Source organism: Globicephala melas, chromosome 15 (genome assembly GCF_963455315.2).
Source record: "Globicephala melas chromosome 15, mGloMel1.2, whole genome shotgun sequence".
NCBI classification, from domain to species: Eukaryota; Metazoa; Chordata; class Mammalia; order Artiodactyla; family Delphinidae; genus Globicephala; species Globicephala melas.
Window position 1 is genome coordinate 34798626 of NC_083328.1, and position 17473 is coordinate 34816098.

Consider the following 17473-nt stretch of genomic DNA (forward strand, 5'->3'; position numbering starts at 1 on the left):
AGGTGCAGAAACCACATTGTTTGTACGAACAGTCCAGGCACGGTGAGCCCCTCTCAGCAAGGACTGGTGGGAACCCTCCCCAAATCCAAGCTCCCCAATGCAAGCCTAGGGCACCCTGCTGGTTCTACAGACATAGCCTCAGGCCCTTTCTGCACAGACCCTTAGGCCGGTAGAGACTTAGCAATACTCCAGCCCATCTTCAGTTTACTCGTGAGGAAACTGAGACCTGAAAGATGGTGTGACCTGCCCAAGGCTCTCAGAGCTCTGTGGGGGGCCAGCCCGGTCACAGTCCAGGCATCATTACTCCAAAGCCAGGCTTTTGTGACTGTGTTTCATGGAAGGCGTTATGACCAGATTGGTCAGTTTCATTATTTTTAATATGCCTAAGTACAGGTAACATTAAAATTCATTAAAAAACACTCTGATGGTAGAATTGAGCTTTCTGTGCCATGGTACTCTCTAAACTCAGGGTCCATCTGTTCCATGTATAATTATATTCATATAAGTGACCCAGACCATTGTTATGTAAAATCTAGCGGCCTGCTCTGTGCATTTTAGAGTACATCAGGGTACAGTTTACATGAGCAGAGCAATCACAGCGTTGTAAACAGATAAAAGAGAGATGAGAAGGAAATTCAACAAACATTAACAGTGATCACCTCTGGATGGTGTGATGATGGGTGAATCTTTTTTCTTTCTACTTTCACCCTAAATTTTATATGATGAGTATGTAGTATTTTTAAGTGGAAAAAATTATATTTAAAGAATAAACTTTAGAAGAGACTGCCCACGCTAATCTTCAGTCCTGGGATCCCAAGCTGTGGCCCTTCGGCACTGTGGAACTGTAGAACAGACCAAGTAGACTTGGTCATCAGAGGGAATAGAAATGGGCTCAGCCCTTAGAAGGGCAGTTTGGAAATTTCTACCGGAATTCTAAGTGTATTTTAAATGACTCAGCAGTTCCACTTCCAGGAGTTTATCCCACAGACAGGCTCATTCATATGCACAAAGACACTCGGGAATATCCACTGTAACCTCGTTCCTAGTAGTCAAAGATGGACACAACTGATCGCCCTCTGCAGGGGACTGGTTGTTACAGCACAGCCGTGTGTTAGAATAGTGCGCAACAGAAAGGTTACCTCATAGGAAAGACAGTTATTTTCCATTGTTTATACTGTTTGAGTTTCTTACAGTGTGTTACTCTTAAAAGTATACATTTTATATTATTTTTAAAAATGGTTAAGTTATCTTAAATGACTTTGGCAAAACAGAACTAACCCCAGGGCGGGTGGGAGGGAGGGGGCAGGGGAATTATATCAGAGTGTATCAGAGGACGTGAAATTTCTTGGGTGTGACAGTGGTGGTGTGATTCCATAGGGAGACGTCCTTTTTCTTAGGAGATTCGTACTGAACTCTTCAGGATTGAAGTGGCAGGTTACTTTCAGACTGTTCAGCAAAGTATGCCTGTGTGAGTGTGTGTGCGCGTGTGCAGTTTGTGTTGACAGAGGGAAACAGCAGAGTAGCACAATGTTGGCAATTGTTGAATCCAGGAGAAGGGTATACAAATGTTTGTTTTGCCAGTCTCTTAACCTTTTTGTAAGGTTGAGATTTTTCAAAATAAAAAGTTGGGAAAAAAGAAAAGATTTTAAAAATCAAGGAGCTAAAGACTTCTGAAAAACAAAGCAAGTACAAAGCACTCATTACAGGAATCTTACAAGAGTGACTCTTTATCACGCCACATCTTTCTAAACAGAAACAGGTCACTCTGCAGCTGCAGGTGGTTGAAAGTTTGAGCTGCACAAAACTCTGTGCAGGATGCTGGTTAGCTGGGCTGGTTCAGAACCTGGAAGCACTGGGCAGTCACCTTTCCCTTAAAGATGCATTTCAGAAGGCACATCCTTTGTCCTCTCTTTCCTCTCCAGCTCCAAGAGGAATCCGTGCAACGCCTCGCTGCCGCACGACAGCAGGAGCCCAGCCAGCCTGATCGGCCAGGAGGTGATTCTTGTCTTCTTCCTCCTGCTCTTGTTGGTCTGGTTCCTGAATCGAGAATTCGAAGTCAGCTACCGCCTACACTACCACGGGGACGTGGAGGCGGACCTGCACCGCACTAAGATCCAGAGCATGAGGGACCAGGCCGACTGGCTGCTGAGAAACATCATCCCCTACCACGTGGCCGAGCAGCTGAAGGTCTCCCAGACCTACTCGAAGAACCACGACAACGGAGGAGTCATCTTCGCCAGCATCGTCAACTTCAGCGAGTTCTATGAGGAGAACTACGAGGGCGGCAAGGAGTGCTACCGGGTCCTCAACGAGCTGATCGGGGACTTCGACGAGCTCCTGAGCAAGCCGGACTACAGCAGCATTGAGAAGATCAAGACCATCGGGGCCACATACATGGCCGCGTCGGGGCTGAACGCCACACAGTGCCGTGACGGCAGCCACCCGCAGGAGCACCTGCAGATCCTGTTTGAGTTCGCCAAGGAAATGATGCGCGTGGTGGACGACTTCAACAATAACATGCTCTGGTTCAACTTCAAGCTCAGGGTGGGCTTCAACCATGGGCCCCTGACGGCAGGCGTCATTGGCACCACCAAGCTGCTGTACGACATCTGGGGAGACACGGTCAACATCGCCAGCAGGATGGACACCACGGGGGTGGAGTGCCGCATCCAGGTCAGCGAGGAAAGCTACCGCGTCCTGAGCAAGATGGGCTACGACTTCGACTACAGAGGGACGGTGAACGTCAAGGGCAAAGGCCAGATGAAGACCTACCTGTACCCCAAGTGCACAGACAACGGGATGGTGCCGCAGCACCAGCTCTCCATCTCCCCCGACATCCGAGTCCAGGTGGACGGCAGCATCGGACGCTCCCCCACGGACGAGATCACCAACCTGGTGCCTTCCGTACAGAACCCGGACCAGGTGTCCCTGGGCTCCGAGAACAACACACAGGCCAGGGACACTCACCCGTCTTCTAAGAAACCCTGGAAGGAGCCCATCAAAGCCGAAGAAAGGTGTAGGTTCAGCAAAGCCATAGAGAAAAGCGACTGTGAAGAAGCAGGGGTGGAGGAAGCCAATGAACTCACCAAGCTCAACGTCTCAAAGAGGGCATGATGCGGCCCAGCGCCGCCCGCGGTGCTCTGTCCGTCCAGGTTCCACAGTTCCCGTCCCCGGACGTGGTGTCCTGTGGTCATTGCAGCCCTAACTTCTGTGTGGATCACAGTTATTCAGGGTTCATCTTCATCCGTTTTTTTCCTCTTCTCCCTTGGTGTGACCATTTGGCAGTGTGGAGAACAAGTGCCTTCAGGGGCTGGCGCGGCCTGGAGTCCAGGGAAGGTGCGGCCAGGGTGTGGCGCTGGGTGGTGGTGGACGTTAAAACAGAAGCTGTGGTTAAAATATTATTTTTATTGCTTTTTCTCACGAGACACTTTTTTTTTTTGCTAATACAATGTTTTTGAGGTTTTTTTCTGTATACGTACTAGTGTTTTTCCAGTGACCTGACCTTTCTATGTAAACACATAGACGCACACACACTTGCATTCATGAATCTGAGATCAAGTGCCAGTAACTCACTAGGCGGGGATGCTGGGGGGGTGCAGGCTGAGGACTGTAGAGGGCCATCAGCCAGGACACCGGTGTCCCCTGACATGCGCCTTCCAGGCCAGCCGGGCCCTCAGGGGCTGTGACTGCACCCACCGCCCCCCACACCCAGCAGCTTTAGGGCTTCCTCCTCGTGCAGGCCGAGATTCCAAATGCTTACCGGCCTCACAGCTCATGAACCCAGGCCTCAGGTATCTAAAAGCCCTTTTTCATTCTGCTCCCGCCCCAAGGGGTCTTCCAGCTGGAGCGGAGGGGCTTGTCTTGGAAGCTGACTCAACTGAGAGGAAACGCAAAATAAACATCCAAGGGTTGCATTTATTTATTTATTTATTTATCAGGAACGTGTGTGTCTTGGGAAGGGTTGCCGGGTCATTCTGTCTGGGGAAGGGCAGTAGGCTGAGGGGGCGGGGTGTGGTCACAGAGGGCACAGCAGAAGGATGAGAAGGTGTCCGTTAGTGCTTCAGCTACTCTGGGCCGCCTCCCCTGCCAGGGGCTGAGCAGGACCCCACTGGGCACGGCCTGCACACTCTGGGTCGGGGAAGCCCTCGGCCACCACTTTTAAAGCAAAAGCCCTCCTCCTGCTCCCCACCCAGGGGGTCTGCTCACGACAGGGGTGGGATCAGAACCGGCTCGCTGTGAAGCAGTTCTGGGCAGAGCACCATGGCCACGGGCAGCGCTTGGCTTCCACATTCAGAAAGCTGCTTCATCCTTTCCTTTTCTCAGCCTGTGCAGGACCCATTTGTGGTGGGGTTGAGCCTGGTGAGTGGATCCCAGCCCTATTTAAATGGAGCTCTTACCCTGGAAGTAGGGACAGAATCGTCTGGATGGAAATGAGGTATGGAACAGGGGAAGTATAGAAAACCCAAGGAAATTGTTTCTGTGCCCTTTGTTGCTAATCCTGCTTGTAATTACCGTTTTGCCACATTGAGTCTGAAGTTTATGTAGGATTGAACTCAGGCCAGAGTTGCCCTGTCATAGTCATATGACACCTCATTCTTAAGGTGGCTGCAGCTCATGGGATATTTGAGGACTGGCTCCTGCTCTGTGTAAGGTCTTCTCCGATGTGCCCTGTGTATTTTCTTTTCACTGGTAAATCTCTATGTAGATTTCACATCTGCATTAAGTCCTTTTATCACTCCTCACCAAATACGTACAGAATCTGCCCTTCCTGGCATCATTAAGTATTGATTCTGGTCCCCCAGCTCCCCAGGGACATGCATGGCACAGACCCCAGCAGTACGGTTGTAGCCAGGATCTCCATGTCCAGGGAGATTTGCCTTCAGGTTTTACTGTCAGATTGTTGGTCTTCCAATGCTAGAGAAATAGAGAAAGGATGACTGTGACATTACCTCTTCTAAAGAATGTATTCTTATAAAATCCTGCAGAGATTTTATTTTTTCTGAAAAACACTACCTGATGCTCTCCTTGTCTGTCAGGCTTGTGGGCATGTCAGGGGTTCCTTCCATCAGTATTAAGACGTGTGTTGAGTGTGGGCCTCGCCCTCCACCATCTGGCTCCAGGCTCTGCAGCTTTGGTGGCGGCTAGGGGCCTGGGTGCTTCCTGCTGTTCCCCGTGTCTCTGCTGTTCCACTCAAAACATGCTCCACAGAGTTCATCTCTGCACACGCTTCCTCCCTATGAAACTTTTTTTTTTTTCCCTTCCTCTCCTGCGATTCCTGGGAAGCCAAGAGGCTGCGGACGCAGGGAGAGAGTGGTGACGTCCACCTGTCCAGTTCAACATTGTGCAAATGGAAGCCTTTGTGGACGGTTTAAATTGTCTTTAAAAAAACACCCCGAGCGAGCCTTCCTAAGCAGCCAGTACAGATGTTCTCTTTGGGCCACCAGTGACCCAGGTCCTTCTCAGCCCCTGCTTGGAAGCATACCTCAGCACAGAACCACGGAGTGCCTGCACCCGCAGCGCCAGGCCTCTGACTCCGTGGGCATTGAGCAGACGGTGGCTGAAGACAGGCTTCTGAGCAGCGGGTTCAAGCGCTTCCGATTAGGTGGAGGCGTTCTTCAGAGCGGCAATACCTCCTGTGAACTTAGGGCAGGAAGCAATACTTCAGAATTGAATGTGTGTAAATAGTTGCTTTGAGTTGCAATTGCTAGTTCTTCTTGGCCTCAGGTCAGATCAAATTATATATGTATAAATATATATAAACAAACACAAATAATTGCATCCAATGCAAACAAATGCAGAGCATCAGTTATGAAACCCTCACAGAGCTTGGAGGCTGCTCACGGCTCCGTTACCCTGACTGTGCTGTGGAGACACCTGCACATTTGCACTTGACATTGAGAGCCAAAGGGCCGCGTGCTTCCCCATTATGTGGGCTGTAGTGATTTGTAGTTTCCAAAGATCTGTCCGCGTTTGCATTTCTAGACTTTCGAAGTAAGCACTTTTTGGTGGTTGTTTCGAAAAATCACGTCATGCCTAGAATATGAAAATTAAATCTGCGAGAACCAATTGTTTGCGTTCTCCATCTTTCCTTTGCTCTACCCTTTTTAAGTTGTTAATCCTAATAATTTCAAAATGCACCCACTGAAGAAATGGACATTAAAATACTCTAAAATCTCAATATTTGATGCCTGGTATTTCCTCATCGACAAGATCGTTACCACTTCCGAGATTAGGGCGCTCCTTTTTCCCTGCCATTTGTGGCTGAAATAGGAAGCTTTGCAGGTCTTTTACATCGTGACTTTGAAAACAGGGCAACTAAAAACTCTTATTGTGTGTGTATGTGTGTGTGTGTGTGTTTTAAATGGACACATTTGCTACAGTGAACTTTGGTTGAGAATTATTTATTTTTACATGGAACAGAAGCAGGTTGCAGGACAAATTTTGCTTGCGACCACATCCTGATTTTTTTAGACCTTCTAAATAGTTTTTCCCGCAATATCTTCAGCAACTGACTGAGAAGATGAAGTAAGTTTTCTGAAAAGATGTGCCTGCATAGCCTCTTCCTTACAGAGTCCTGGGGTGCCTGTATCATGGGGAAGTCACAAACCCATTTCGGAATCTGTTTAAAGTCACAGAGCGTCTTTGCCAAAAATCACACATGCCATTTTACATGTCATAGGGGCTCACAGCACCTCCAAACCTGGAGCCAAATGCTGGCTCTGCTAGGGGTTAGAGCCTCTTCCCCCAGGGTTTTTCCTGGAGAGTTCAGTATTAATGTGCAACTTCAAAGCACAGAACCCTCTTGTCGACTCAGCAAAGGGGATGCAGATGTGGCCCCAGGCCTTGCTCATCAGATCAGAGGGATCCAGCTTCTAGGTGATCCTCCACTGGAGCCTGGTACCTGTGAGGACACTGCTTGTTGACGAGGGTGCTCTTTCCTCTGAGTCCGTGCTGCAGGCATTCCTAGGAACCTTCCGGAGGTAAGGGAATATTTGTCTTTGTTGCGTTTCTCTAGTAGAAAGGACACCCCAGGGACTTTGGGGGGTTTCTCAAACAGTCTAGAAAGGCAGCCTCTAATTTTTGCAGTAAACCTCAGGACTTATCATTTATGACTTCTCTTTCATCTATTCTTTTTTTTTTTTAATCTTTTCACTCTCATATTAGGGAGAGTTTTAAAATAAGTGTAATGAAGAATCGACCTTACCCAAGTAGAGGGCTGGCCTTTTCTCTGGTTTCTTGGGAATTGATCTCTGAGCTCTTGGAATATCATGCCTGATAAGTGTCTCTGTTTAACTGGGGCTTTGGGCCCCACCAGGTAGTCCAACGGTGTCGTTTAGTGTGGTGATCACATGGTATTCACTTGACCTCTGCAGGGGCTGGAGACGAGTTATCTACTTTTATCTAAAATCTCTTTCACACGTGGTTGCTTTTCTCTGCTGTGGGAATCTGTCGTTGTGGCCGCCTGGGATGGATCCCAAGTACCAGGGAGAGGAAGCTAACTGGGGCAGGAGATAAGTGAGAGGAAGTGATTAAGAAAAAGTACAGAGTTGCACACCATGTAGGCGTAAACTCAAAACCTTCCCAAGTGTCTATTTTTATACTGTTCCTTTGTAAAAATTGGTTTTTAAATAACACGACTCCAAAGAGTTGTTACTGTATGTCAGAATAACTTAAGCGTGGGGAATTCTCACATCCCTTCTGGGCCTGAAAGTTGGAAAGAGAAAGAAATTACGCAATCAGGTATTGAGCAATCTGAGTGCCTCCCGAAACCTCAGTCATCAGCAGCAGCGATTCCTAACCTTTTTTTGGGCTCGCAAAGCCTTTGATAATTTGATGAAAGTTGTGGCTCCTTCATCCAGAAAAAAAAATGCACATCAAAATAAACCCACTTCGTGGGCTTCCCTGGTGGCGCAGTGGTTGAGAGTCTGCCTGCCGATGCAGGGGACACGGGTTCGTGCCCCTGTCTGGGAAGATCCCACATGCCGCGGAGCAGCTAGGCCCGTGAGCCATGGCCGCTGAGCCTGCGCGTCCGGAACCTGTGCTCCGCAACGGGAGAGGCCACAACAGTGAGAGGCCCACATACCGCAAAAAATAAATAAATAAAAATTTAAAAATCCACTTCATGTTCCTGGATCCAAATCCAATACCCATGATCTACAATAACAGGAGGAATGGTGATTTTTAATTATAAGTATCTGCAGGTGAGGTTTCCAAGCACTTCTGGACTCTCTACTGGAAATGTGATTAAACAGGTTAATGCTGCTTGTTTATATATGCATTTCCAATCCAATTATATTTTAGACTTTAATGTGTGAGTTACCTAAGTACATCTGAAGAGGCACTCAAAGAACTTTTCAATATAAAGACAAAGTTCATCAGATTCTTTCCCAACAGATAAATAACGATCAGACAGTGTTTTACTGAGTACCCTACTATGTGCCAAAGCTCCTTTCACTTAGGTGGTGACAGTGCTGTGATACTTGAGAATATTTGAGGAGCACCTGTGATTAGTCACTGTTTTTCCCGACGGCTCTCCTGTTAGGAGTCCCACCAGGAAACAGAAGGGAATTTTTAGACATCCCTCTCCTTGCTGACATTTTTATTTTTAAAATTTATTTATTTATTTATTTTTGGCTGTTTTGGGTCTTCGTTTCTGTGCGAGGGCTTTCCCCAGATACGGCAAGCGGGGGCCACTCTTCATCACGGTGCGCGGGCCTCTCACTATCGCGGCCTCTCCAGACGCGCAGGCTCAGTAGTTGTGGCTCACGGGCCCAGTTGCTCCGCAGCATGTGGGATCTTCCCAGACCAGGGCTCGAACCCGTGTCCCCTGCACTGGCAGGCAGATTCTCAACCACTGCGCCACCAGGGAAGACCCTTGCTGACATTTTTAAATGGTGGCACCTTAGTGTCATCTGTACCCCATCAGAGATGATCTTTGTGTTACGGTCTTATGGAATATTCAGTCTTTCAAGAAAGAGCAACAGATGAGGACCATTCAGGGAAAACAACTGCACCAATATTGTGTTGGTCCCTCCCTGAGAGAGGGGCCACTCCACATGGTCATATATTTTATTTTTAAAACAATCCTGATGGCGACTGGGGTCCCAGCTCGAGGGTCTCAGAGCTGAGCAGAACAAGGCACTGGCTTGGACTGACGGGGCCGGTGGTGGCCTTTCAGGAACCACACCCCCAGTGAAAGGTCTCCCTGCCCCCCCCACGCCACCACCCACCCCCAGAATTGCAAGGGGTTGGAGGACTAGAGCCTCTGCTGACCCCACCTCCTTCCAAGTGACCTCCAGCAGGCTACAGTCTTCTCAGAGCTGCTCTTTCTCTGTCTTCCTCTGGGCTTTTTTTTTTTTTGCTGTACGCGGGCGTCTCACTGTTGTGGCCTCTCCCATTGCGGAGCACAGGCTCCGGACGCGCAGGCTCAGCGGCCATGGCTCACGGGCCCAGCCGCTCCGCGGCATGTGGGATCCTCCCAAACCGGGGCACGAACCCGTGTCCCCTGCATTGGTAGGCAAACTCTCAACCACTGCGCCACCAGGGAAGCCCTCCTCTGGGCTTCTTGATCTTCTCAGCAAACAAAATTCTTGCCCTCTAGGTTGACAGGGCGAGGACTGATAGCAGAAAGGGGGAATTGTTTGGACTTGTCCATGTGATTCCAGGGAAAGGAGCAGAATGGGGGTGACATGGCCTCACACGCTCCCCTTGGAGTCCCATGGCGTAGACAGCCTCGCACCCAAGGCATCCGTCTCGAATCCTGCCAGGTTCCCACCCTCTGAGGTCCCCAGCTCTGGTCTCCCCGTCTCATGGACGGCCACTCCTCCTCTCTACCTGCGGCCACCACCTGCATTCCACCATCACCTTTGACCTCCCAAGTAGGTTTCAGTGCTGTGTTACCTCACTCCCAAACTTCAGGAGTACAGATAAACCTATGGCAACGCGGCGAGCGGGCACTTTATTGATTTAAAGAAAGTAACTCTTTAGCTGTGAAATTCAGTTCTCACACATGCAAATGTGCCTCTACACATAAGGCAGCCTCCCATTATATGATAGTTTTCTGCCAAGGAACTCAAGACACCTGGAACCCTTTCTGTCCTCATGATGCCTCACCGAAGGCAGAGGTGGTTTTTCCTGTCCAACAGATTCGAAAGTTCAGGTTCAGCGTAGCTGAGCGGCTTGCCCCCCTCAGCCAGTCATTGCCAGTGATTCCCAGCTGCACAGCCAGAAACAGAGCATGCTGCCAGTCCAGACCATCTCATGGCTTGCCCCCCCTTCCTTTGCAAGAAAAGAACAAAGAATCCAGGTGGTGGGATGAGACATGGTGCATTTAAATGGTGAGATTAGACAGTAGGTCAGCAAGTGACTGACAAGGTAAATCCGTCTCCCCTTCTCTCCCTCTCCCCTTCTTTTTGTAAGACGGGATACTTGAATTGTGTGTGGAATGTTTAAGGTATTGTCTAGTGTCTGCTTAGAATGGAAAAGTTTTCAGATTATTCAAGTGTCTATATGGACTTGTGTCCATCGGCTAACCAAGACCATCAGGGAATTGAGGCCAAGTTTGCAACACATCGGTGCCTTGGGAAAGATCTGTATAAAACACAGATTATGTTGGTGTCCTGTGCGTCCTGCTAATGTAGCAGAACTAGATCAGGTACCTTGAACACAAGATCCGTTTTTTTCCCCAACTGTTGATTACACAATAAATTTGTTATTATGTGTAATGTTAAGTTGTTTTTAAAATGCCCTTGTATATCTGCACATCTCCAGAATTTCAGGGAAGTATTAGAGGGGAAAGAAAAAACTAAATATTTTTTGGCCATTTAACTTGAAATATCATAAAACATAATTCACAATTTCTATGCCAATTTGGGGACCTTGGGCAAAAAAACGACTTTGTTGACTACAAAGGAGCAAGGAAGCCAATAGTTTAGAAGCAAATCTTATAACATGGTGAGTTGGTGGAACTTTTCTTTTGTAATTCTGATTTGCTGGAGTGATATCTCTTCTTCCTCAAGAGTAAAGACTTCTGATGGCATCACAGATACATCTAGAGTGTTAGCACAGAAGAACGTGGCTAAATGTTGCCCTTGGTCTCCTATTTCTATTGTTAATTGCATGACAGGTTGTACTTTCCAAAAATTTCAGTCAAGGACTTCCAGAGACTTCTAAAGGTCCTAATCTACTGTAGTACCTGGAGAGCTTTTGGATTTGCTTGGTTGGTTGGTTTTTTAATATTGAAGAATGTGATTTATGTGAACTTTCAGGAAATTAATTCAACTAAAGCCTAAATCTAAGAAGATAAGGTAAAACTTTTTGGGAAAAAAAAAGAGATTTGAAGCACTTATCCAGATAATTTAGGATAAAAGCATCCTTTTGCCTAAAATATTTCAAATGAGACAAAATGAATTTATTGCATGAATCACATGGATAGTGATCCAAATTCTTCAGTTCACTTTTCTTATGCAGCCAATACAATGGGCTGCTTCAATCCCTTCAGCATCTCATTTCCAAATGTCCTCATCTTCTGCCACTGTCTGTTTTGTTGGCAGAATTACAATAGGAACAGACCTGCATGCTTTGAGGGAAAACCTAGCATATTCTTGTGAACTAGCCATTCAGTAGTTACCGGGACTCCAAAAGAGTTTGCCTGTGTTCCTGACTGGTGGTTCCTGTCACCGACTCAAACACAAGACGTCCCGCATCTGTTCCCGTAGCAAGAGCCCCATGGATGACCTCTGGCAGGAGCTCTGTAGTGCCAGCGTGACCGTCCCATGTGCCCGAGACAGTCTGGCAGCCAAGAGGAGACTGGCCTTCCTCCCTCTCTTCCCTCTGAAGTGCAGGAAGGCAGCCTCATGCACTGGCCCCGCTTGAGACACTCCAAAACCCTCACCATAAACTGCGACCAAGTCCTGGGCAAGCCTGTGGCACCCACTACCCTTCAGAAGATCGTCTGCAAGTCCCTTCTGGGTTTAGCCTCAAGAAGCTGCCAGAGCAGCGAGCTGGGACTTTGGGCCTGATCCAGACTCAAAAAGAGGCTCTTCATCCATCCAGTCCTGGGCTGGCCCAGGCAGCAGTGAGCCAGACTCTCAGACCAGCGTGGAAGCCAAACAGAGACCCCTGCCAATCCCACCAATGGTCCTGGGGTCTCTAAAGCGGTCCTTGGACTTGGGGGAGGTCAGGGACAGAGCAGAGGACCAGCTGGGAACACCCAGAAAAGTGGATGTCGGCAAAGTGGGGTCTCCAGCGTTCAGTGACCTAACGCAGCAGGGGCCTGGCCCCTTGTGTGCCACCACTGCAGCTGCATCGTAAGCCATTGGACGGGGTGTGCCAGACAGGGCCTCCACGGGCACACCCTCTTCACTCTACCGCATCCAACCGAAGAACCAATAACACACAAATGAGCACCAGTGAAAAACCGAGAGCCTTAACATCCTCTAGGAAACCCTGTGTCGTTTTCATGGTTTGTAACAGACAGCGTTATAGGATGGAGCCATCCCTGAGATGATCCAGTTACTAACATCAATGTCCACCGTCTCAATCCATGCACTTATCTTCATACCAAAACCAGTTCTGTGAGGCTCCCGAGCTGTGATGTAACGCAACAGGTCAGCATCGCCCCATCCTGACAGCTTTGTCCTGACAGGTCGCCAGAGCGTGTTTTCCTTGTTTTCGGTGTTGCATCACCATGAAGGGGCAACAATGGTTTGTTCCAGCAGCGTTTTGGCCATGGGTGGTTGCATGCTCCATCCTAGAATGGTCATTCTTACACGTGGCCCCTTGCTTGTCATGGAATACAGAAAGCAATCACGGAAAAGTGTAAATCAGCTTTCCGTTGCAGAAGCATGGATAGTTTCCTTTTTTAATCGTCATGTTTTCTAGAAACTGCTCGTGGTTCTTCCTTTCCTCCCCTCCAACCTTCTTCTCATCTGCACTTTCCCATCACCTCTTTTCCACAAGATGAAAGCACTGCTGAGAGGGGAACTCCGTTTTCTTTCAGATAAAGGGAAGGAGCCTAATTGTAAATTTTAAACATATGTAAGAAACTGCTTATGTCTGTCAACAACCCAAAACAGGAAGAATTGTATCTGTGAACTATTAAGCTGTATCTGTATATAGATAAAAAGCCCATTATCTTTAATTCATCACTACAGACCTTGTAATCTGTTGTACATTAAAATGTTTTACTGTATCAGAGAAAACGTCACGCTACAGATCCAGAGAAGCTGGGGAAATAATTCAAAATACAGTATAATTAACTCAAATCTTGTTGTTTGTTTATTCTGGGCATGGCACAATTTCAAGTGGAAGATGTGCTAACTGTAAATTATCAACCAGAAACTGAGTTTATCTGCGAGACTCCTGAGACCTCTCTAAGGCAGCGCCACTCACAGAGCTCATGGTGTGTGGGTTCACCGTGCAGCCCAAGGGGTCGCAAGCTGGTCGTTGCATTTTAATCCAGATGCAGGCATTTCGGGAAGAAGGTGCTGCAGCCTGCGCCCAGCCTGCCTCCCGCCGGGCCTCTGTCAGCTTGCTTTAGCTCGAAAAGAAGTGTTCAGAACAGAGAGCAGCTGCAAATGTTGAGGACCTCGAGTGTACTCTTGGGATCAGAAGGTTCAGTACCTCCTTTCCTCCAGCAGAATGTGTGCAAACAGGCAAGTAGAGAAAGAGGGCAAAGGAGCCCCCCTCCCTGAGGGTCTCTTCCAACGCTGAAAGGGCCGGAGAGGCCTCCCTGCTAAGAAACATGGATGGGGGAGTGGCAAGCCTTCTCCGTGATTTCACTGGAGTTTGTTCAACCCTGAGCTGAGCTCATGGACAGGAGTGAACCAAAATTTGTTTTCTTTGGACTGTTTTGAGCCAAAATAGAAGAAAAGGGCTCATTTTTTCCAGTGATTTTTTTTTTTTTTTGATCAATAGTACAAATCCAAAGTAAGTGTTTATTCACTGGCCCAGTTTCCCAATCTTTTCACTTAGAAGCATGACGGCCAATTCCATGGGTTGTAAGAATATTCTGAAAACGAGCCCACAAGCTGAGGCGCCCAGGAATCATAGAATGGTCTTTCCCTGTGTGTTTGGGTCAGATTTCCTGCACCAACTGTGAAGTATATAATTCTTGACGCTGAGCTTGACTTTTTTAGCTGGTGTTGGGTATACAGGTGTGTGAAGCTGATTAGCAAACACCATACAGAGAAGCTGCACTCCTCCTGGGAGGAGACCTGCCTTTTTTGTTGTTTTTAAAGTCAGCCCAACCATCTAGAGAGAGAAAAGTCTTATCCTTCTAGCAACCTAGTGATGTGGGGGGGGGGGGGGAAAGGTGTTTAATGTGCATATTAACAAATGCCCTGATGGCTAAATGTTCTTGTCCACGAAGGAAACATTGCTCACCTCTTTTTTTCCAGTTATCAAGCTCGTGTGAAAATAAGAAAGCATCCCGTTAAATAGTATCCCTTTACATGCCCTGGAAGGGACCTTTCCAGCCAGGAGGCTCTCCTGACACTGAAATAGTCACCTGGTGGCCCCTCAGACCTTCCCTGTGTGGTCAGACACCGGGCATTCCTTGTCCATCACCACCTGGAGAGACGCAGCCAACACACCGAGGCTGCGTTCTTCTGGAAAACAAGAAAGTACCTTATATAACAAATTCTCACAGCCAAAGGGATCTGGGAGCAAATGTTAAAATTGAAGGGTATCATTCTCCATTTTTAGAAGGGTATTCGTTTGAGTTTTGATTTATCAATTCGCTTTTTTGTAGGGCTTTCTTTTCTTTTTTTAATTAAATTGCTCTGTTGTGAGGTAGTCATTTTAATTTCATGGCTTTCATAAGTTTACAGGAACATAAAAATTTGATGCCAGTGAAATTCATTAGAATTCTCCATTATCCTGTGGATTTAGTGCTCATCTGTCCTGCATATGTTTCCAGTGGTGGCTTACCACCGTCCTCACCATCTATCGGCCATATGCCCACGCATCATGCACGCAGAGACACGCGCAAGCACGGGGACCCAAGGCTGATCATAAAACAAGGCCATCTCTGACGTGGGTTCAAACCCTCACCAAGGCGAGTGCCAGGGAAAGGCAATTGGTGTGCTCTGGACAAGAGATTTAGAAACAATCCTTCCAGCTCAGCAAACGTCACTTTGTTTCTGTCTGCTTTCCCCTTCGTTTGCAATAAACCTGACAAAAACTTCCAGAATGAGAATGAGAGTGTTCTTATTGGAAGGAGACGCTGGCAGGCAGCCACAGACTCAAAGGACAAAAGCTAATTTTGCTCTTGTGTTTCCGCCAATAACTCCTTGGCCCCCACGCGTTCTGCACAGGCTGAGCCTGAGGGGGATCCGGATGGGTCAGCTGCATGCAGGCCACCGAAAACCCTCAGCGGAGAAAGGGAGCTTCCTCTGCTCTGGAACAAACTGTTTCCCTGCTAGTCTGGCCACTCAGCCCACATAACTGAGCAATCCCACCTCCTGGGGTCATCAATCACTCAGCTTGAGCCCAGGGACGTCCACTTGCATCTGGCCTCCCTGACCTGTTCTCCCCACCCCCCACCCCGCCCCGTTAAAGGGGAATCCTTCACTTTATGAAGGAAAGAAGGGAGGGGGGAGGAAGGAAGGTTAGAGAGAGAGATGGAAGGAAGAAGAAAAGGAAGGAAAGAGAGAGGGAAGGTTGGGGGCAGGGAGAAAAGAAAAGAAAAAGGGAGAAAGCGAGCGAGAGAAAAGGCAGGCAAATGCTTTTACTGCCTTTAAAGTGGATTTGATTTTTAAAATGCATTTCTGGATCATGTTTTCAGAACCCGTCTCCTGCAGTAAGTGTCCTGCCGCTGGTGACAGAGGAGAGCTGGAGTTTAACACCTTGTTGGGGGCAGGGGGGTCCTCCCCGTTCCGGTTTCAAGCTGAACCACGGAAGGCACTGGAGTTGGTTGTTCCCTCCGCAGCTGGCGAGGTGCCGCACCACCACCCTTCCAATGTGGGGGGAGGGGAAGGAGCATCCTAGTTTTCCGAGAAGAGGAACAAGACTAACTTGGGCCTAACAGGGCTTGGAGAAAAGACTCAAGGCTCCTGAAGGACGCTGCCATCAGGCCCCACCAGAAGAGGAGTGGGATGAGGGGTGAGGGTTTAGCCCCTAACGAGCTCTCCTGGACCCTGGAGCTCCCGCCGGACATGGCCAGCAGAGGAGGCCCAGGGCCAGGAAGCCTACACCAGGCGTAGGAGAAGCTCTGTGGATGGGCTGGCGACCTCTTTAACCAGAGGCCCAGGAGACCCTGAAGGGGAAAGGCCAGGACCACCATCGCACTTCCTGGGAAGGGACAGAGCCCTCCTCAGCCTCCTAGTGGCTGTTCTTTCACCCACAGAGACAGCCTGGCAGCTGAGGGCCCAAAACCCTGGGGCCCGGCCTGAGTCTGTGAGAAATAAGCTCTCTCATCCTATCCAAAAGCCCTTCAGAGAGTTGAGGCCACGTCAGGAGAGGTGAGCCCCAGGAATCGGCTCTGCAGGGGAGAACCCCCCCAACAGTGACATGTAGCCCAGCAGTGGGACCTGGAATGTCCCAGAAACATTAAAGCTTGGGGTGGGGGGTGGGGTGAGAGCGACTCAGGAGCAGAGTTGAAGTCAGGAGGAAGGAGCCACTGAAAAAGGCTCCTTTCATGCGGAGCCCAAGGCTATAAATAACCAGGCAGCTGCTCCACAGCTGGTGCAGGGCCCGTCTGGGCAGGGGGAGGTGGCTCAGGGTGGTAAGACAGCAGCCCCCCTGCACTTGAGCTGCGGGGCTGTGGCCTGGACGGCAGAGATGCAGCAAGCCCCCCTCCTGACACCTGGAGCTGGCAGCCGGACAAGACGGAACAAAGCGACACAGGGCCTGCTGCGCGACCCTTCTTTCCAAGGACACTCCCTGCTACCCTGGCCCTGCTGTTTGCACGTCAGCATTGGCGCTTATTTTTTACAAAGCCTTTTTTTCTTTTTATTGAGATGTAACATCAGTGACGCACAAATAACTTGGTGAGTTTTTATGTATTTCTATACCTACCTGCCTATCACCCGGATCAAGGTAGAGGACATTTTGAGCAGCTCAGTGGACAATCTTGTGCTGTGTCATCAAAGCCCCCACCATCCAAGGCGAACCCCTGTTTTGATCTCTACCATTGTAGATTGCGTCTTCCTTTCAACTTCATGGCTGATTCATCTCACTGGAATCCCACAGGAAGCACTGCTTTGCATCTGGTTTCTTTCAGGCACTGACATGCCTGTGAGATTCCTCCACCTCTTGGGTAGCAAAACTTTGTCCTTTTTCACTGCTTTGTATTATTCCATTGTATGAGGAGACCATGATTTATTTCTTCATCCTCTTGCTAAGGGTCACTGGGCTGTTTCCAGTTTGGAGCTTTGATGAATAACACTGCATTGGGCATTTTTTCAGTGTTAGCATATGTCAGAGCATGTTTGGAAATAAATTCTGCTGAGGATCTGTCTGGTACACCCTC

General features: G+C 48.6%; 1 protein-coding gene across 2 annotated transcripts in view; it reads left to right on the forward strand.

Annotated features, from left to right (window-relative positions):
• Positions 1-16536, forward strand: part of ADCY9 (adenylate cyclase 9) — a 143696-nt gene extending 127160 nt beyond the window's left edge. Inside the window, exons 11-12 of one of the 2 annotated variants that reach the window (XR_009559062.1) lie at positions 1923-3336; positions 15788-16536. Coding sequence is in view for 1 of the 2 variants with exons in the window: in XM_030848577.2 (XP_030704437.1) it covers positions 1923-3114 (1192 nt within the window). In the remaining variant the exon portion in view is untranslated. Of the gene's footprint in view, positions 1-1922; positions 6179-15787 lie in introns of those variants that run through there. The other variant, XM_030848577.2, reaches the window with a different exon arrangement.
• Positions 16537-17473: the final 937 nt, after the last annotated feature.